This window comes from Octopus bimaculoides, chromosome 11 (genome assembly GCF_046866305.1).
Source record: "Octopus bimaculoides isolate indiv1 chromosome 11, ASM4686630v1, whole genome shotgun sequence".
Classification (NCBI taxonomy): Eukaryota; Metazoa; Mollusca; class Cephalopoda; order Octopoda; family Octopodidae; genus Octopus; species Octopus bimaculoides.
In genome coordinates, this window is record NC_142938.1 from 508401 (window position 1) to 530412 (window position 22012).

Below are 22012 nucleotides of genomic sequence, written 5' to 3' on the forward strand. Positions count from 1 at the left end.
TTGGAGTATTGACTGTGGGCTCTGTGTAACACTGGTGAGATGTTAACTATTGACTCTGAAAAACTCACATGACCAGCTGTAAGTGTATCTATGTGTTAAGCCTGTGATATCATTAATAAATGATCCATGTTAATCAATGGAATTGACACTGCTCATTAGGATTACTTTACAGAATCTATCACTAATCTTATAATCCACAGTTGTTCAACTACATATACTATGAATTCTATAGCCATTGTAATCCATCACAATAATCCCGTAACTATATATCCATTTCTATACCCTGTGACAAACAATTTCCTAGATTCTAAGCCAGGATTTGAAACCAAATCTACATTTTTCTGTCAGTTCCTATTTTTTTTTGGCTTTTCCACTTAGAAGTCTATGAGTATCAACAGACACACGTAATTAATTTAGATTAAATTAACATTCATCGGTTAAATAAGGTTCAGTCAGAGCGAAGACAGAAAATCCTTTGTCTAACCTGACCTACTTTAGTTAGAAGAAATATAAAGAACCCCAAATCGGTTCTGTCTCTTTGGTTATTTGGCACCTCACTGAAGAACATCTATTTCTCTCCCTTCTCTTACAGATTCTCATTGTATGACAACTTTTACCTTATTTACTTATCATCCCAAAGAGGATGACTACAAATGATCGTTATGCAACGACTTAAAAATGTTATATCTTACATTGTTATGATGAAAATAAAGGACCATTTCAAATAATATTTTTTCTGCCTCTCATTTTAATTGTTACATACCATCATTATAAACCCCTTATACTACAGTAATCCATCACTATATAGTCACACACTATAACCCATTAATCTAATTATACACCCAACACTATAATTGTCATGAACAGTTATCCACTTCTAGACACTTTCCCCATCTCCTCATAATCCACAGCTCCCCCACCACCACTGCAGTGTTTCAGTACTTACAATATGGTACCTCATAACAAAATCAACTAATTAAGAGGATAGATATAATTGGAGTGGTCATTTTAATTATTTAGCAAGCTGACCATCAATATAAATCAATAGCAACCAGCCGTGATCAGTATTGCAACCAATAAACAGAGTTTCTAAGAACAATCACCATCAACATCATTGGAATTAGAACAACAACAAAAACAACAACAATAATAATTGTGGTGATGTGGGCGATAAACATTATCTTCTCTCAGTTTATGAGAGACAGGAGTTTCTGTAGAAACTCTGGTTGTAACAGCAAAAACAAGGCTGAAACTTTAAGGGAAGGCCTCTTGCTCAGCAGTGGTTCAGTAAAGATGCAGACTGAGCACAGCTGTTATCCGAATGGAGCATCAACAGATAATAGAGAAAGGAGGAGGAGGAAGTGAATAGGGTAAGGAAGAGGAAGTGAACTGGTGAAGAAAACAGGATAGTTGTTATACAGTGCTACATAACGAGTGAACCTAAAAGAAGGGGCCATAGAAAATGGATGTTAACACTTTGAGTAGAGAAGGGTATGTTTAAAGTGACTGAACAGAGACCAGAAGATTAAGCTAATGCTATTAGGAGAAGAAAATGGATGACAGAATTGGGGGTGGAAGAGATCACAAGAGGACTGGAAAAGAAAGACCAGGCAGTGGGAAAGACAAGTAACAACATCAGAGATGCATCTCAAACCAAAGAAGAACCTAAAGAAAGTAATAGTAATAGCACTACTAATAAGGAAGGGACAACTGACACCAACAACTTAAGGGATTTCAGTGAGGAAGATCGGAAGATTCTAGATGAGCATCCACCTCCACCACTAAGTTGGTCACCTAGATAATGGAAACTATCTACTACCTTCAGCTTGCCCCTCTGGCAGTTGATGGAGTCTATTTATCATAGTCCCCCAGGCAATAACAGAGGAATTCAAGACAGGATGCCATTGGGAGCTCCTCTATGCTGACGACCTTGCTCTAATTGCTGAGTCACTATTCATGGTTGAAGCCAATGGCGATTTTATTGAATAAATTTACTCTTTAGTATTTCAAGATATTTTTATGCAATTTTATTAAATATATCTGTTAAAATGAGATGTTAGTGTTATTTTCATTTTTGCATAATTTAGACGACAATTTATTCACCAGACCCTGTACATGAGCTTCAGAGAAAAATATTAGTTGAGTACGTAGTGTGAAAAGAGATCATATAAATGATAATGGAATAAGGAATTATGTCATGAACTTCATTAGCTTACAGCTGTTTCAGTGATAAGATGCAATGCGCTGATGGTAGAGTGCTTGTGTGTCACCTTTTAGCTTTCTCAGAGTGGATTTTCCGCTTTAAACTTGATTTGCATTTTGGTGATGTTTCCCAAATATATAACTGCTTTCCTAAATAAAACTGAATTTCATTTTTGTAGCTCTGGTGAAGCTATAAAGTCATGCACAAGCACTCCACTATGAGTACATTGCATCTTATAGCAGAAATAGCTTTAAGCTAATGAAGTTCATTACATAATGTTTTATTCTCTTGTCATATTTAATTTCTGACATATATATGTATATGTATATATGTGTGTGTGTGTGTCTGTGCGCGCGCGCGCGTATTCACAGTAATAGATAGATAGATTAGATTGATATGTACGTTTCTACGTATATATAATATATATATTTATGGACGTCTATGTAAATATATGGAGGTATATACATAAGTACATACATACATACATATATATATATATATATATAGAGAGAGAGAGAGAGAGAGAGAGAGAGAGGAAAGAGAGAAAAGAGAGAGGAAAGAAAGAGAGAAAAGAGAGAGGGAAGGAGGGAGGGGGAAAGCGAGCAAGTAATAGAGGGTGAGAGTGAGAGTTGGTTGTTGTGTCTGTTTTTTAACGGGGGACAAATGCCATTGTAACCGTGTGGCAAGCCTCGCTGTGGTGAGATCAAAGTGAGCCTGATATGGCGTTGATTTAGGGCGATGAACATTTCTGGTCCAACTTGTTTTACATCGATTCAACTACAACAATATCAACATCAACATCATCTTCTGTAAAACACAAGAAAGATGTCGAGAGCTTTGGTACCGAGTCAGCAGAAGATTGCTGAGAAACTCACCATCCTAAATGATCGCGCTAATGGGATGCTCATTCGGATCTACAACATCAAAAAGGTTCGCCAAAAACTGACACCCCTCCCTTTTATCTCTTATTTTATTCTCTCTCGGTTCCATCGTCTGCCCTTCTTTTACAATCATACTTATATCTGCAATATATAAACCGTTTCCTTCATTATCTTTCCTCTCTCTCTCTCTCTCTTCGTTTCTATTTCACTCTGTTCCTCTTCCCGTCTCTCTTATTTCCTCTCACGTCTCTCCTTTCTTCTCTCTTTTTAATTCTTCTCCATCGTCTCCCTTATATTCTCCTTTCTGTCATCTGCTTCCTTCATAAATGCCCTTTCTTGTTCTCCTTTTTATTCTAATCAAACATCCAACGACATTCTCTCGGAGATATCTTTCAAGAATTCGTTGATGAAAATTGTTTTCAGTTGTCGACCATCCTTTATTTCCACACAAACCTCTTCGCTTCTTTCTCTTTCTCTCACTGCGCTCCTCCTACCCTTTGCCTTCTCTCTCTCTCTCTCTCTCTACACACACACACACAGATTATATATATATATATATATATAATCTGTGTGTGTGTAGATAGATAAATATGTATAGATAGATAGATAAAAAAAACCGCACTTGGCGAAACTTCGAAATATCTGTCACACACACACACACACATACAGATTGACGTGTGTGTGTGTGTGTGTTTGCGTGTGAATACACACACATGCATACACACAATCAGAGATCTCTGCTTTCCTCTCTTTACATACACATTCACACAGTAATGTTAAACCCATCAGATTTATTATTTTGTGTCTGGAATTTATCTAACTCTGCCGACTGTTCCTTACTTCTCTGTTTTTATAATCTCCATCATCATCATCATATCAGTGTCCCCACCATCTCTCTAATCATCATGAGGGATTTGCTTTAGTTCGATCGCTCTTCTTTTACTCTTCATCTTATCCAACTATCAGTTTGTCTTCTGTCATTTGCTTTGTCTGTGTACATAAAATGTATATTAATATTGTTATTTCTCTGGTGTTAGCTAAAAAATGGTTGTGTGTAGGTTACCCGAAAAGATTTCAATGATAATGACATTAATAATGCAGATAATATTAAATAAATAAAAAAATAGTCGAGTAAATATTGTCTCATTATTTACTGTACAAAATTCTGCAAAATGGAATATTTAATTAACCTAGTCTAAATATTTTACACACACATATATGTGTAGACACACACACACACACACACACACACACACACACACATATATATATATATATATATATATATATATGTATGTGTGTATTGTCTCTCTCACACACACACGTTTATGTATGCATATATATGCATGTATACAAAGATTCATTTATATATGCATACATCTATATGTACATGTCTATATAAAAATGTGTGTGTATGTGTATATATATATATGTATATATATATTATATATGATTTTTTATCGAGAGTGTAAGTATATATATGTATATGTCTCCCCTCCACCCATATATGTTGTATGTCTATAGTCATGGCTTGATCGTACGTGTATATACACACACTCACACATATGTGTGTGTGTGTTTATGCAGTGCTAATAATCTCTTCTGTGATAAATCTTCTCCAAGACAAATGTCCATGTAAAGATTCCGTTTCGTTGTTACCAAAATGTTGATATATCTCTAAACCTTGATTGGTCTTCAACAAAACCAAGTAGGAGACAGCAGTTCTAGTCGATATCAAAACCATTTCTATAAACTTCCGTCCCCAATCCTCCACACTCACTCGACAAACGAGCAAAATACAAATCCTTCTCTCTGCCTCCTTCTTTTCTCCATCATCGTCATCATCGTCATCGTCATCATCATCATCATTATTATTATTATTATTATTATTATTATTATTATTATTATTATTATTATATATATATATATATATATATATATATATATATATATATATATATATATATATATATATTTCTATTTTGTGACTTGTATTTTTAAAATGATTTCTTCGATTGCGTGGGTGGTTGTTCGATTTTTCTCTCTCAGATCTTCCAAACAAACCCACTTCATTTCCAACTTTTACATCCTTTTCTTTCACACATTTTTATTATTATTTGCTCGATTTTTAAAATTAATATTTAATACCCTGCCAATACACTTTAGATCGCCGCGTATTTCGCTTCTATTTTTATTGTTATTTTATAAACTTCCTATATATATATACATACATTTATATATACACACACATTTATATTTGTATATATATTTGTATCAGTTTTTCTCGTTGTTTTTTTTTTCTGTCTTGTAGTTGTTGTTACGTCATTTTGGTGAGGCAACACCCAAACTTAGACATTTTTGGTTCGGTAACTCTGAGTCTCACATACCACCTGCTACTCTGTTTCTAACCTCTCTTCGAATTTCTTTACTTATATATATATATATATATATATATGTGTGTGTGTGTGTGTGTGTGTGTATGTGCACATATAAATAAAATATTAGCATTCATTCATGCACATTTTGCATATCTATCTGTGTGTTAGTATTGCTGTGGTATGTCATTAGTCTGCTGCACATTAAAGAATTTAAGAGCAACGGCTTCGTTAGAAATACGAAACAGATGTTCTGGGATCACAAGAACTAAGAAATAGTAGTGCTGTCGCTATTTCTGGTTGCATCATTATCGCAACCCTGATGATGATGGTGATGATGATGATGGTCTGTGGCAGTAAGAATACTCGTTGTAATCCGCATCTATCAATTGAATATATTAGTATGTCTCGCTTCTTTCGTTGTTGTTTAGCCCCGATTGAACGTTCCAGAAGTGACCACTCTGTCTTTTAAAGAGACTAGGTGGTCTTTGAGTGAGATTTCACTGTTATTTTTGGTAGGTTTATCGACCGCGTCCACACTTCCTCGTTATTTTAATGCCGATATTACAGTTATGTTGGTCATATCTCTTTGATATTACAGCTACATTAATATCTATTTGATATTGCTGTTATACTGACAATATCAATTTAATATTAGTTATCTTGATATCTGTTTTATGTTGATATCCTTTCAATATCGCTGGTATATTAATGTTTTATAATATTACAGTTATATTGATATTTGTTTAATATTACAATTATATTGAGGATATCTGTCAACTTCTGTGCAGCTGTAGCCATAGAGGCAGACGTGTCTGTGTGGTTAAGAATTTTACTTCTCAACCGCATGGCTTCAAGTTCACTTCCATTGCAGGGCACATTGGACAAGTGTCTACTATAAACCCCAGCCTGATCAATGCCTTGTGACGAATTTTGGTAGACAAACTGAGAGAAGCCCACTGTGACTGTACACAACACACATCACTGTGTTGACCATCGGATGATGTTTTACACTGCTGATCACAGTGCGCTTCCTCACATTGTTGTAACTTTCGAATGATGTTTCACCACCAGCTTGTGGGGCAGACCAACATTATCCGTGAGCAGAATTCCAGACCATTGCAGCGTTATCCAGTTACAGCTGGATGGACTGGAACAATGTGAAATGAAGTGTTTTGCTCAAGAACACAATGCATCACCCAGCCTGGGAATTGAAACCATAGTCTTGCAATTGTGAATGCAACACCGTAACCACTGAGCCTTGCACCTACAAATATATATACACTTACATATATGCATGTATATGTGTGTGTGTGTGAATATTTCCAAGGCTCTACTTAGCCAATGTCATCCTCTCTGCCACTCAACTACAAACAGTGCTATTCCACCGTTTGTGGCTTGGCTGCAACTGGTGAAGTCTCACAACTAGAGCCCTCAAGGCCTTCTACCTCAGCATCATTGAGGAGCTTTCTTGGGAAACACAAACACTGACTTTCCTCTGTAGAGCCAGAAAATATCTCAGCTGATGTCCACAGTGGTGTATTGTTGCTACGTCCCGAAGGTTATTGCTGTTGATATTCACACACACACACACACACACACACACTAGATTTCATAAAAAAAGGGGGCTCTTTGACTGGTTTTTAAAAATGGATCACAACACACTCCACATCTGACTCACAAACATACTGTCTCATCTCTCTGTCTTTTTTCTTTTGTTGCCATAGTGATGCTCCCAGCTCACCTGACTTTCCTCCTCCCCCTATTCCCCATCACACTCTCCTCTCAATTCTTTTCTTCCCAAAACATTAATCTCACTGGTCTCAGAGGACCCCTGATCATCTTCAGCATGGTTTTTCTCTTTAGACCTGTCACGGGCAGACTGCCGCCCCCAGGACTTTCAGAATGACATGCTAAATGAAAGAATTACTTTGAATGTTTTTTTGGTCGTGCAGCCAATCTGATGATGAGCCATGTCTCACGCAACCTGCTACTTGGAAAAGGTTGCCCAGATGTGATTTTGACCAAACTGGAAAGAAACTTGCCAAATCTCCTTCTATACTCTTACTCTTGTACGTTATGCAGCAAAGCAAGATGATTGTGGTTTGATCAGTGTTGATCCTAAATCTACCTAAGATCTGTGGTTAAACAACAGCAATGACAAATCACCGAAAATGTTTTCTCTGTGTAAAATAGAAGACTCTAGATTCATTAGCATCTTTTTACTTTATCAAGACTAAATCTTCAAATATCTCTTTTACATTCTTTAGGTTTGTTCTCAGAAGCTGCATGAGAAAGTAGTTTTGGTGAAGAGCATCGTGCTTTGCCATTTACTCTTTTCTGTGAAATAATCAGTTTCTCTTGTTATCGTTAATGTTCTGTTCCCACTTTTATTTACTGCAAGCGTCTGAAATATCATTAACACCTGGCAATGTTGCACTAACGAATGCCTGATGTCTTTTGAAGTAATCACTCACGTCAGTCAGAAATATTGCTTGTGAAAACAGGTTGTTTCCTGTTTGTTCTGTTTAATACATCACATCGACAAGGGGATCTTCTATGTGGTTGTAAAACTTGCTAAAAATATCAGCCAGTTTCCCTCAAATTACACTTTGCTATGTTAGAAAAGGAAATACAATGGAATGATCACACCTAAACAACAATTTATTGACACTAAATGCTGGACTGCATTTAAATCCATTAATTCACCCCAAATGACCATTTGGGGTGAATTTCATCCACCTTTATGTTCTGAGTTCAAATTTCACTGAGGTCGACTTTGCCTTTCATCCTTTCAGGGTTGATGAAATAAGTACCAGTTATGCACTGGGGTCAATGTAATCGACCCCCCCCCCCCCCAAAAAAAATTTCAGGCCTTGTGCCTTTAGTAGAAAGGATTATTATTTAACTGATCAATGGCATAGAGTCACTAAAGCAACTGGGCAGACTATCTTACCTTGTTTAGTTACAGTCTTCGATGTTCTGAGCTCAAATCTCACTGTGGTCAACTCTGCACTTTAAGGTTGATAACATGAATAATAATAATAAAAGCTTAATTTATTTGGCCCTCATATTCTTCCCAAAATTTCTGCCCTTGTTCCTGTGTTAGAAATCCTTTGATATTTTTTCAGTTCTGCCAAACCAACAAACTAACTTACAACTAGTTTTTACTGAACATTCTTCCTCACCATAAAAGGTGTGCAAGGGAGGGCTGTGACATTGTTGATACATTTTATAACAACAATGGTGACTTCCATGTTTTAATAATAGCTATGTTGTTCTTAATATGTGAGTGAACTCATTAGCTTGTGGGGCAAAGTGCTTAGCCGGGTTTTGTCTGAGTTCAAATTCCACCAAGGTTGACTTTGCTTTTCATCCTTTCGAGGGGGAGCGATAAAATAAGTACAAGTCAGGCACTGGGGTCAAAGTAATTGACTTAACCCCTTCCACCAAAATTTCTGGCTCTGTGCCAAAATTTGAAACCATTATATCTGAAAGAGGACTGTAATCTCATTATTATTTAATAACTGAATATTTTCTTAGTATGTATATGAGAGAGAGGATTGCAGTTTCCTAAAAATATTTTAATATATTTTGCTGTTAATTGCAAATTGTTGAATATGAAAGACAACACTCATTATGGGTTTTACGACAAAGCAAGTGACAATGTGGTGAGTTGACCATTTTTGAAAATAGCATTTGGTCGTGGGTGGAATGGTGAAATATTTTGGAAATAATGTTTTCATGAGGATTTAGTTTAAATATAGTTTCATTTCAGATCTCTTCTATAGTTGAGTCACAAAAACAAAAAAGCCACCATTCAAAGCATAATTAACTATTTACGATATAAATACAATAATATCATCAAGACTCTTTTGTGAGCCACATTCTTTTCTTATTTGGAAATATGGCTCACAGCTACTGGTTTGTTCATTTGATATGTGCTTTCTGTGCCAGTTGGGGTTTGGTGGAGACATTTTTGAGACAGGATTTTGCCACCAGATGCACTTCCTGTCACCAACCCTTACAGATTTTTTTTTATTCCACAGTTCTTCAAAAGTACAAACCAACCCAAGATTAATGTCATTGAGGAATGTCGACACTCATCCAAAGTCATGGGGTGGTGGTGGGGGGTCAGCATTTATACATGCATGTATACACACACACACACATGTTCATGTGCATATATCTGTGTGTGTGTGTGTGTGTGTGTGTGTGTGAAGAGCTTCCTACAGCTTCCGTCTACCAGATTTCCTAACAAGGCATTGGTCAGGCTGGAGCTATTGAAGAAGACACTTACCACAGGTGCCACACAGTGGAATGAAATTTATTATTTTGTGGCTGTAAAGTGAGCTCCGTAACCAACCATGGTAGAAATTCCTATCCCAGAATTCTTCTTTTGCAACCACAAACTAATAACAAAAACTGTTTACTGTTGTTCAGCTTGCTAGAAATAGCAGCCAAACTTCCTTTGACATCATTTTTACTAGTTAAATAAAAAGGAAGGCCATATTGGATAATGTTGTCTTGGATATTCTGTGCTGAAGAAAAATATGAGAATCAAAGAATCTCTATGATCATAGGTGTGTCTACTTGATCAGGTCTGACCTAGGGCTAAATTAGTTCTGCTGCAACTACTACATGTTTGAGAAAGGTGTTATCATTCTATCCAAGCTGGGTTTTTTTGTTTTTGTTTTTAATCCTTCAAAAACTTTTAAATTTGAAATAATTTTAATATTTGCATTTATAGTTTTGGTTGTTGTTATTTTCCTGCAGCTGACTTGTTTTGTGGGTTAATGATTTCTGCAAGCTGTAGGTATTTCCTTGTTACCAGAAAGGGTAGATATTAAATATTCATAATGGACAACTGGAAGAATGGCTTTCTTAGTTGTGACATTGTCTATAGAACTCCTCTCTCTCTCTCTCTGGCATTTAAGGCAGTAAAGTTAGGAATAGATTTAAAGATTTTTTTTTTTAATTGTCCTCACAAAATTGGCAAAGAACCAATGAAATGGTATTAAAGTGTGTGTTTCTGTGTGTCATAAAACCATTGCTGTGTGGCACCAGTGGCTGCAGCAGCAGTAGTGGTAGTAGTAATAGTAGTAGTAGTTTGGAATGTTCATGCAAAAAGAAGAGTGAATTGAAGAGGTTTAAGTCACAATTGGTGTCTTTAATGTGTAGGGGGTAAAGTGGTGACGAGGGGTGATGATATTTTGTGAAGATGAGAGAAGTTTGGTTGGGCAGCAGTTAGAGGCAGAAATGATATTAGTGGCAAGGCTTGTGTGGTTTGTGACTTTTGGGGACAAAGTTGATGGAGGAAATTCCAAGTAATGTTACAATGTGGTTACAAGACCCCAAGGGTTTAGGAGAAGACAAGGTCCCATACTGTGGAGAAACTTCTCTCAGTTCACTTATGTCATCTTGTAATTCTTGGTTAGCATCATCCATTTAGCTATTAGTGCTATTTAATTACCAAAGTCTTTCTGTAATTTAGTCCTTCCCTAAATATTTGGGTCATTATCATTTAACTCCATATCAGCCTTCAATCCAGTAGATTGAGGATGGAAAGTATTCCAACCATAAGCATCCCATCTCCTATCCTATGATAGCTACAACATTATTTTTTCTCTAAGATTCTAAGGTGTTGCAGGAGATTTAGCTTCTGTTTCCAGCAAGTTGAACAACTGCACCAAAGTTCTGTTGCTGACTTGTAAAACATTGCAGTCTCCTTCATTATCCCCAAAACATGAAACCATTAAATAAAGTTTATTTCCATTGTTACAACAACTCTGTCAATTGTTAAATGACTATTTGTAACAAAAGTTGTTTTAAGAGTTATGTTGGGTCAGTGACTTGTTTTCCAGTGCAAAGTTGAAATATTTTGTCTACTTGAAAAGTTGTTAAGTACCGTTCGGCACTTGGCTGAAAACTACTTGTCTCTGTTGTGAGGAAGTGTCCAACTCGAGGACAAACTGTCTTCCATTAATAGCCACTGTCCAGAAGAAAGCTTCTAGGCTGGGCCATACTTAATGACTGTATTAATTAAAGAGTTGTTTTCTTGGATAATTTGGTTGCTGTTAATTTTAGTTTTTTTCTGCTGGAAATGCAGATCAGGTTTCAAGATTAGCCTGTGTTTTCTTCCTCCAAGCAGATACATAAATTTGTGGTATCAGAGACATGGACGCCAAGTGTTATAGCCATGTGCGATTTACTTCATACATAAATAAGTTGTTAATAACCAATTGCCAACTCTCTCTCATTTCACATGACTTACTAACAACAATTTCTCTCTGTCTTTTTCATCTCTTCTCATCACCACAGACAGCTTTTATTCGTTATCTCTGATACATTCCTCTCATATTTTAACATTTTTTTAATTGCCTCAGTCAGTAATGTGATAAACAAAGTGTGCTTCTTAGTTACACCCCTTTATGTTCTGAATTCAGTTCCTGTCACCATCAACCTTTACCTTCCGTCCTAAGGTGGTATACTTGATTGTCTCCCCCCCCCCCCCCCCCCCCGTCTAAATTATAATTCTTCTCCCTAAATCCCTTAACAACATCTAATTAACATTTATTTTGAAAAATTTTTCAAAAGATTTTCTGAAAACGTTTTGATAAGAACAAGTCTTTAAAAATTTATTTTAATTTTTTTTACCAATTCTGCTATTCTTAGAATATGATAATCATAAAATGTGTTACATTAAAAATGTGGTTTATAAAATTGGTCTTGCAATTACTTACAACTTCTGACTGGTCAATTCCTAAGAATCAACAAATTTTTTTTTTTTTCCATCTTCTAAACAACTACATACTTTCAAAAGACAATGGTTCCTTTTGTCAAATTTTATTGAAGAGACCAAATATAGAAGACATTTTTCACTGTAATGCTTTACTGGTACTTATTTTATGAATTCAACACTGTTGAAACACATCCTTTTTTATTTTTGTTAATTTAAAAAAATAATGAAGAATATAGTAAAAATAATTTGTCTTTATTAAACTGATGTTTGGAACATGAATTAAACTGAAATTTTACTGGGAAATTTCAATCATTTTAAAATAGGAAGGTTGTCCCATAGAACCAAGGATGGTCTCAGACAGGTTGGTCTGAAATGGATTAAACAAAGATGAATTCCTTTCTACTGACTTTGCTATCTCCATTATTGCCAGTGATTAACGATGTGATGACCCAATTGCTAATGTAATGGTCAACCTCAATAAAACAATACTTTCAGCATGAAACTCTCGATGGAATGCAAATTGGTTGGCCAGGTCCACCTCCAGTTCAGTTGTCATGATCAAGTTGTGTGATTCTTGCAGAAGTCTCAACTCTCAAGTTGGTGCAACTGCAAGTGGCCAGTCTGCCATTTTAATTTAAATTGCAATATTGGACTTCTGTTGGGACAACAGCTGCATATTTCTGAGCACGGCATTTCATCACCCCTGCCCACTTATATTGTAACATGCCAAGTTAGAACAAACAATTTAATGAGAGTAGGTGCTAGTACAAAGTGTTAAAACAAAACTCCCACAAGCTGACTCGTGATATGATAGCCTTGTCTCACATACATACTCACACCATTTGTCTTTCAAAGAAACCATTGAAAAGGCAAACTAATTCAGAGTTATTCTCTTTTAAAATAGAACTACCACTGGATTTAAGCATCTTTTGTCTGTCTGATCAATAGAAACTGTCACCTGATTTAACAATTATAGAATCATTGTTCTGTCAATGTATTGGAATTCTTTCAAACTGTCAACAAGACTCAGAATGGTGTGGAGTATTCAGTCTTTATTAGTATATCTATTATGTAGACCATTTTTAAGTATCAATTTATGACAGAGAATATATACTTCTATAAGAGTTGAACCCTGTATCCATTGCTGTCCACTTGGCTGTGTTACCAGTTACATAGGTGAAAGCCTGCCATTTCAACACATAAAATTAAGATATATCCATTCATTTGTTCACTTTTGCATCTATTTTACCATGTTGGCATGGGTTAGAGGGATATTCCTGAGACATTGTTTTTACAGCCAGATGCTCTTCCTTTCACCAACCTTTATCAGTTTTTCAAATAAGAGATCTCTTATGTTTCCAATATGGATGCAGTTGATTCACTGTAAGAATGCTTGTGAAATAAATTCTTTCAACTGCTTAAGAGGTCCCTAGATGTAGTTGATAGCTTTTCTTGCCATGGAGACATGATTAGCAGTGAAGGAGTTTGTTTCAAGAGGAGAGCAGCCAACATCTAAATAGAATGGAAAAGTCCAGAGAGTTCTAAGCTCTGCTGGCAATGGAGGGTTTCTCCCTGCAAGTAAAGTGCAAATCGTCTGATGTTAGAAGAACAAGATAATTGAATACAGAGAATGGGCCAAGCTGCAGAGGATGTGTAAGTATTATAGTGTGTAGAGGATGACAGTAACACAGTTGATAGACAAACTGGGCCTAAGAAGAATTAGATATAGTGATGAAAGAGAGGAGACTGAGGCACAACATGTGTGTTGGTATGTGTGTAGAGGATGACAGGTAGAAAAAAGACCCAAATGGAAGGAACCTATGGGATAGGAAGACCAAGGAAGACATGAAAATTTGGTTAAAGCTCATGTCAGACTGAACTACACAAAAGGGACAGAGGACTACTATAAGTGGTGACGTGCTTTGTTGGATATGACCAAGCCAACTATGGAAGAATGGGTGTCAAATAACTATGGTGATAGTTTAGGTAAAGAATCACCAGAGATGAATGATTCTGGTTTAACCCACAACACCATTGAGTGAGAGTCTTTCATTCATTGCCCAACTGAAACTATTATGTCACCAGCTCCTAAGGTATGTGCTTCACTGTGGTTGGTAACTTTTTTTATTAGTGTTGTTGCACTGCTGCAGACTGGCGTTTTGGATATACCTGTGCCAAATTCCAGATAATAACATCTGCAAATACTTCATTATCTCTTCATTTATCTTTAGTAAGTCTTCATGGGTTCAAGAACAGTTTTTAGTTTAATGCCATAATACTATCAAGAACATACTACAAGTAAAGAATGTCATCTGTCTCATCTGGTGCCACAAATTGCAAACTCTAAATCTTTGACTTCTTTCTACCCACTCAGTCAGTGATTCATGGGATGAGGTTCATGTCATTTAGTTCTGAGTTCAAATGACATTGAGGTCAACTTCACCTTTCATCTCTCCACGGTCAATAAAATACCAACCAGTCAAGTACTGAGATTGATTTAATCAACAAATCCTACCCAATATTACAAACAACTTTTGTTGTTACATCACTGTCGAGTGGTTCTATTGATTTACCAATGGCATATTCTGTGACAACAGCATTAATTCTCTCCACAAATGTTTCCAACACTCCTGGGCAGAACTAGGAGAAAACTGAGACTATTAAAGTGTTGCACGTGACCGTTGACAAGTGCTTCAATAAGATCTAATCCAATCACTGAAGTGCTAACATTTTAATCCTGATTAGTTGATTAGTTCCTGTAAGCCGTCATAAATTTCCCCAATGTCTTTGTGGGGAATAAACTGTGTCTCCTAGTTTAAATTTAAGCAGAGGCCCAGATATATCCAGCAGTGAACTAATGGCATCATAGTGTACACATACACGCACACACACACTTGTATTTGTAAATATATGCATTGGAAGGATGCAGTTGTGTGTGTGTGTGAACATGGCTCTGGTTAAGAAGGTCACTTTGCTATCATGTTTTCGGTTCAGTCCCACTGTGTGGCATGTATAGTCTTCTACTATAGCCCTGCTTTGATTAATGCTTTGTGAATGAATTTGGTTGACAGAAACTGTGTGGAAGCCTATGACAAGGGTTTGGAGTGGCTTGTTGTTTTTGACTTGAGTCAGGAATTCTGGTAACCTGCAATTTCTTCTAAACATAACACAAATTATAGAAAGGAACTGTATATATGTATATACACACTGTAATTTGTGATTAATAGTGTGCTATATATTATAAATATTTCCAGCAACAATAACTGGTCTCAGACATATTTTGTGGTTGGTTGTCTTGGAGACCTTAGTGATGGAATTGTTGTTGGTAAATAGATTTGGTTCAGAGTAAAATGAGATTTTGTAGTTTTGTAATATGTTTAATGGTCACAGAGTGACGGCAATTTCAGTAAAGATGTTATATGTATGTGTGCGCGTGCACGCACACACACACACATACATACAGGCATGTGCACAAAGACAGTGACAGTAGCAGAGTAATAGGAAGTGGACTGAGGTGTAGGAGGGGAGGTCACATACTCTAACAGAATGGTATGTGATTATATGTGTGGGAAGTAGGGCATGTCCTATTAAAGCTGCTGGTGTTAATCCTTGTAATTATGTCAAGATTTATGTGTGTGTGTGTGTTTCATTGTTTATTTGTGTCTTTGGAATTTCATACATAGACCCATATATAAGTGTATGCATGTAGCGTATAGGATGTATATACATGTTTAATGTCTCTTGGTTTTGTAGAAATAATTATTCTTTCTTCCATTATGAGCATCTCTTCTTTCTATTTCCTCTCCAAGCTTATTTCTTCTTCTTCTCCATGTTGTAGTCTCTCTCTTTCTCTCATTACTTTCCCCACAACTATCTTCCTCCCTCTCTTTCTCTCTTAGACACACACACACATGGAAGCTGTCAATCCTTGTATAGAGTATGATGACATTAAGCATTTCCATTCTCTTTGCTCTTAAGATGTAAACCCCCCCCCCCCCCCGGTCAATGAGCAAAATATGCCCCAGTCACTGATGGCAGGGCCAGACCAAGCCTCCACTCCTTATACCCTGACACTACTTCAACAGATGAAGTAGCTGGGCCAGTGATTGGACAATTGTCATTTCTCTCCCTTCTCAGCCCTCATCAAGCAGGAAACTATGGAAGTGGTGGTATTTGATTGTTGTGAACCCAAATTTTACGTTGACTACCATGGTGAAAGGTCCATTGGCCGTGGGTTCAAGAAGTTAGAGCCTTCACTTGCACTGGAAAAGAAAACAAGTGCAAAATGAGCCAACATGAAAAGCATTACAATGATGGACATTTATGTGACATGGGTGTTACTCAATGTGTGGAACAAGTGTTACTTAATGTACGGCATGAGTGTTACTTAATAATTATTGTCTGTTTGACAGACATCTGCACTCATCAGCCAATAACTTGTTTGATTTGTTGAGCTCTCTTGTCAGGATTCATTGGCTCAACAAGCATAGCTTTAACTGAAGAGACACAAAATAAGGTTGAAACACCACATACATCAGCCAAAGGGAAGAAGTGTTCTTCAATGGGAGTCTGCTCTAATCTGCAGGAAGCATCTGAAGACTTTTTTCTTCTGATTTGGTGACAGGGGATGAAACATGGGAGTCCTTCATGTTGCCAATCTTCACCTATTTCAAGCCAGGTATTTTTTTCCCCCCAGTCAGACATGTTTCCATGGACGATTGGAAACGGACAACAAAATTTGTTTGATGATGTCGATCATCACCATTTGTAGTTATGGCTTTGACACCAAGACAAGGAGACACACACCACACATCTGCATGGACACACGCACATGCACACGCACATACATATACAACAGACTTCTTTCAGCTTCTGTCTATCAAATCCATTCACAATTATCTCTCTCTCTCTCTCTCTCTCTTTCTATATATATATATATATATATATATATATATATATATATATATATATATATAATTTCCCAAACTTATTCCTCACCAATTTCTACAGTATGTGGTGCTCTGAAATAACCTTATCTTTAACCATAGTTGCCGCTAGAGACAGGATTTCCTGTAACTAATAATTTTTGTAATTTACAACATTTTTACTTTCTATTCCATACATAAATTAGTTCACTTTTTCTTTTTTTTTATCTGTTTATTTCTGACAGCATCATTTAAATATTTTGTCTTCATCATTGTCAGTATTTAACCCTCATTATTAGTGTGTAGCCATTGTTACTTGTATCTCACCATCTTATCTTCATTACTATTAGTATTTAGCTATCACTACTAATAATAGTTATTTTAACATCCACCTTAATTTTAGCCCCAGGTCAGTCCTAACAACTCAGCAGGCCAATGGACATTTGTTTTGTTATGTCTTTTAAAGTTATTTGATATTGTGTGAGTTCTACAACAAATGTTGGGAGATTTCTAGGTTACAGGCAAAGCTACCGTATTTACCCGGCATATAGGATAACCTTTTTATTTTTCCCTTTTAAAATGTCTCAAAGCATTGCTTTATGTCTAATGTGGCACAGTAGGATGGAAAACCAATTGTTGTCGGCTCATGAACTGGTAGAGCATAAGTGTACTTGCTACAATCATTTTTGCTAATGATAAGCACAAATTTACAAAAAATTGCTTACAGTGCCTCAAGTAGTTATGTGGGAAGCTTTCAGCATATATTAGCCACACCTGATGTGTTGTACATTATTCAGTTTATACAATGGGCTTCTTTCAGTTTCCGTCTAACAAATCCACTCAAAGCTTTGGTTGGCCTGAAGACATAGTAGAAGACATTTGCTCAAGGTTCCACACAGTGGGACTGAACCTGGAACTACATGATTGGGAAGCAAGCTTCTTACCACACAGCTATGTCTCCTCTTTCTCTATATCTAATCTGCTAAGTTGGTTTCCTGAAGTCATTTTCTGTACTTTGTCGAATTTGTATAAATTGTCGTCTCAGATATAATTTTGCTCCATTTGTTTGAGTTTACTCCATAAAAGTAATTTCTCTCTCATTTTTTTTTTTTTTTTTTGCAGACTTTACAAAATGCAGATAAAAAACCTGCTTTCTTTAGTGACAAAAATATGGAACAAGTAACTCGTAATATCATAAGACGTTTCCCGAATATCGACCCCAAATCTAATACAGTGAGTATTTTATTTACACATACACCCAAAATATTTTATATATATATTTATAGAGTATTGTAATTTGCTTGAAGCAGTGCAATGTGTAAAGGATATATTTTAAAGAAGTCCTTTAATCCTTCAGCATTCAGATTATTCTCTCAAAGCTTCAAGATTATCCATTCACAGTATTTTCACTTAATCCTGCATTATCTCAAAGCTTCAAGATTATCCATTCACAGTATTTTCACTTAATCCTGCATTATCTCAAAGCTTCAAGATTATCCATTCACAGTATTTTCACTTAATCCTGCATTATCTCAAAGCTTCAAGATTATCCATTCACAGTATTTTCACTTAATCCTGCATTATCTCAAAGCTTCAAGATTATCCATTCACAGTATTTTCACTTAATCCTGCATTATCTCAAAGCTTCAAGATTACGATGATGTGATTTCATTTATTTTAGAATAACATAAGGTGGCAAGCTGACAGGGTGAGCAACCCTGTAAAGGCCTCTGTCATTAACTCATCTACCACAGGTAATCAAATTAGGTGTCAATCATTTATAAATATTGAATTAGAGAATCAGAATGTGTTGATGGTTTGACTAACATTTCAGATTAATTGTAATGTTACAATATGTGATTGTGTGTAGATGACTGACTGGTTTTGTGGAGAAAACTGTTTAGGGTGAAAACACGGCTCAATAAACGTATAAAGAGAAGTCAGTTGACAAAACTGTCTAACCTTGGGATGAGGTGGACATAAGTGCAGTATGGCTGATTGATACTCAATTCCTGTGTTGTCAAGTGAGACTTGTTAAGAGGATTTATTAGTTGAATAAAATTTTGAAAATAGGTTGACTAGTAATTAAGATGATCTAATGAAGTGACTGTTAATTGAAATGGTCCTCTTGGGTACATGACTAGGTGACAGTTCAATGAAAAATCATTTGCCATCCTTTTGTCTCTGCTACGAAATGTTTACAAACCCATGTTCCACTGTCTTTTTTACTTTCAGTATTCGGCCGTCAACCAAGTGAAAGGGGAAGTAATCAAGTCATTATCTCTATATTACAACACTTTTGTTGATATCCTTGATTTAAAGGTGAGTTCAGTTTTATCCACACTCAAGCCTCAATGCTGAAATATGGTACCTGGCAGGTTTAGTTTATTGTTGTTGTTAAAATTCTCAATGGGATTGATTTCTTGACAATTGTTTAGTTAGATTAATTATAATTGAAATATTCCTTATAAAAAAGAAAGAAGCTAGTCTAGGTTATAGTTGTGACATTATAGAGGAGAACATTTCAAGCACTGGGCTGTCAGGAAGAACTGACTGATTGTTGTGAAGTTTATCCTGGTCTACAATATTGACAAACGCTTACTGTACCACCCACTTTAACACCATGGCCATCACCATGCAGTCAATGACAACCTTTACTGTGGCCTAGTCTCCCATAGTCCCAGTAACTCTGTGATTCCGAGGCCTCTCCTTTACCTCAGGGTGGTCATTGACTTCAGTTCTCAGAATTCTGGCAATGAAACCAATAAAAGTCCAGACCACTGACCAACCTCTACTGGTTAGCTTTTCTATGTGTGTTTTTAGGATGTTGAGGCTAAATTTGGCAGTTTGTATAAAAAGAGAAGAGAAAAATCACAAACACCCCCATCCAAAAACAAAAGTATTCTAAGAAAATCAAATCATATCGACTAGATTTTGGCTAAGAGATAACAGTTTATACAAAGTATCTCCTCTCAGCTTTCATCACAGCCTAAAAACGCGTCTGGAACCTGGTGCATGCATTTCTTACTGTATCCCTGGGAAGATCTTGGAGCACCTCTTCAATCTTGGCCACCAGTTCAGTCTCTGTGTTGCAGGCAGACCAGTTGGTGTCTTTCTCAACCACACCCCACACATAGTAATCCATAGTAATCCAAGCCAATCACATGAAGAAAGGTGTTCACCTCCATTTTGAAAAACAATCTCGTTTCGTTAAAATGGAGGTGAACACCTTTCTCCATGGGATCAACTTGAAAAATTGTTAAGATACTTGGATATTTTCCCACTCTTCTTAACATGATACCAATGGTAGCCTTAATTCACAGCTGTAAGATATTTTTATTGAGCATCAATTAAAATTCTTTCTGTATTTATGGTTCACTGGGAAATGTTTATCTAAAGAGCCAGGAATTTGTTAAATATGGGGAAGATTTTTATTGACACTCAATAAAAATATCATATCGCTGCTTCCCCAATAAGAAGTACACACACACAATCACACACGCACGTGTACGGGTCAAGTAACTTGCAAAAGAAGAACCTTCTGCTGAGTGTGGGTGTAATGTTGAGGGCTGGTTTTATGCCAGATGTTGAAAGGTTAACGTACAATGGAGGGATAGGAGGAAAGCTACAAAGAAAGAAAAGTGATGGTGGTGATGAAATGCCAAGGCATATCCTCAAGGTAGAAAGAAGGTGGGCACGAGAGAGAATAGGGACAAGAGATAGGAAAGTGTGTGTGGGGAGTAGGTAAGTTTGCAAGAGCATGTAAAGAAGGAGAGAAAGAGAGAAAGAGAGGGGGAGATGAATTACAGTGAATGGTGAAGAAAGGGAAAGGTTTGGTTAATGGTGGATCTCAGTCTGGTGGGGGTGGGAGTGAAGGAAATGGACTTGGGTCAGTTTCCTTTAATGAAAAACTGATTTAATTAGGGTTAGAACTTCAAAGTGAACAACTGATCATTATTGATAAAGAATCTTCCTTGTTCTATTGCCATTGAAATCTCATTTCTCTTGTTACAGGATCACATTATTCAGCTGCTAACCACGATGGGTGCTTGTCAGATTACTCTTGATATTGTAAGTCATTCTTGCCGTTTCTTTCTTCAGCTGTTTTGTTTAGTTTTTGTTTTTTGTTGATGGGAGAAATTAATATTTTAATCCAGTGATTAGTGATATATTTCAGGTGAAAGAAAGTCATATATATTTAAAGTTATATAAAGGGAAATATTATATTTTGTTGTCTGTTTATTGCAGAGCTCCAACTATGATCTGACAAAGAACTATCTTGATCTAATAGTTACATATGTTTGTATAATGGTGATTGTATCAAAGATAGATGACAGGAAAACCATTCTTGGTCTTTACCACTTGGGACATGAGTTCCAGCATGGCAGTGGGTAAGTTGTCTTGTTAAACTATTCAGATATAGACTACTATGCATCTACTTTCACTATTTATCTTTTATTCTCTCTCTTTCTCTCTCTCTCTCTCTCTCTCTCTCTCTGAATATATATGTATGTATGTATATTTATTTATTTAGTTAAATACAGGTATATCAAATACTATTCAACAAATTTTTGACAGTTGTCTTGCTGTTGATGTCTATTGAGGCAGAAACATGTCCACAAATGCCCTCTTATCTCCAAACAATAAACCTTTCCTGTCAGTTTTGGAGAAACTCTTGAGATTACCTGGTCTTCTCAAATAGAGGTGAGCTTAATTACCAGAAGACGTCCAGTGATGTAATTAGAGATCTACTGAATAGTAATAACTGGATTAGTCACAGTTGGAATGGCTTGCTTGATGGGAGCTGACCTCAGCTGAAACAATGACAATGTCTAATAAGTATTTATGAGGTAAACCGAAGGCCAGAAATCGATGAGAATCATTGT

General features: G+C 36.3%; 1 protein-coding gene across 4 annotated transcripts in view; it reads left to right on the forward strand.

Annotated features, from left to right (window-relative positions):
- The first annotated feature begins 2794 nt into the window (after positions 1 to 2794).
- LOC106881844 (membrane-associated protein Hem) overlaps positions 2795 to 22012 on the forward strand; it is a 60163-nt gene continuing 40945 nt past the window's right edge. Inside the window, exons 1-5 of one of the 4 annotated variants that reach the window (XM_014932356.3) lie at positions 2795 to 3133; positions 18249 to 18359; positions 19362 to 19448; positions 21141 to 21197; positions 21375 to 21517. In XM_014932356.3, the coding sequence (XP_014787842.1) occupies positions 3029 to 3133; positions 18249 to 18359; positions 19362 to 19448; positions 21141 to 21197; positions 21375 to 21517 (503 nt within the window). In that variant the 5' untranslated portion in view covers positions 2795 to 3028. The remainder of the gene's footprint in view (positions 3134 to 18248; positions 18360 to 19361; positions 19449 to 21140; positions 21198 to 21374; positions 21518 to 22012) is intronic. The other 3 variants (XM_014932358.3, XM_014932355.3, XM_014932359.3) reach the window with 3 other exon arrangements.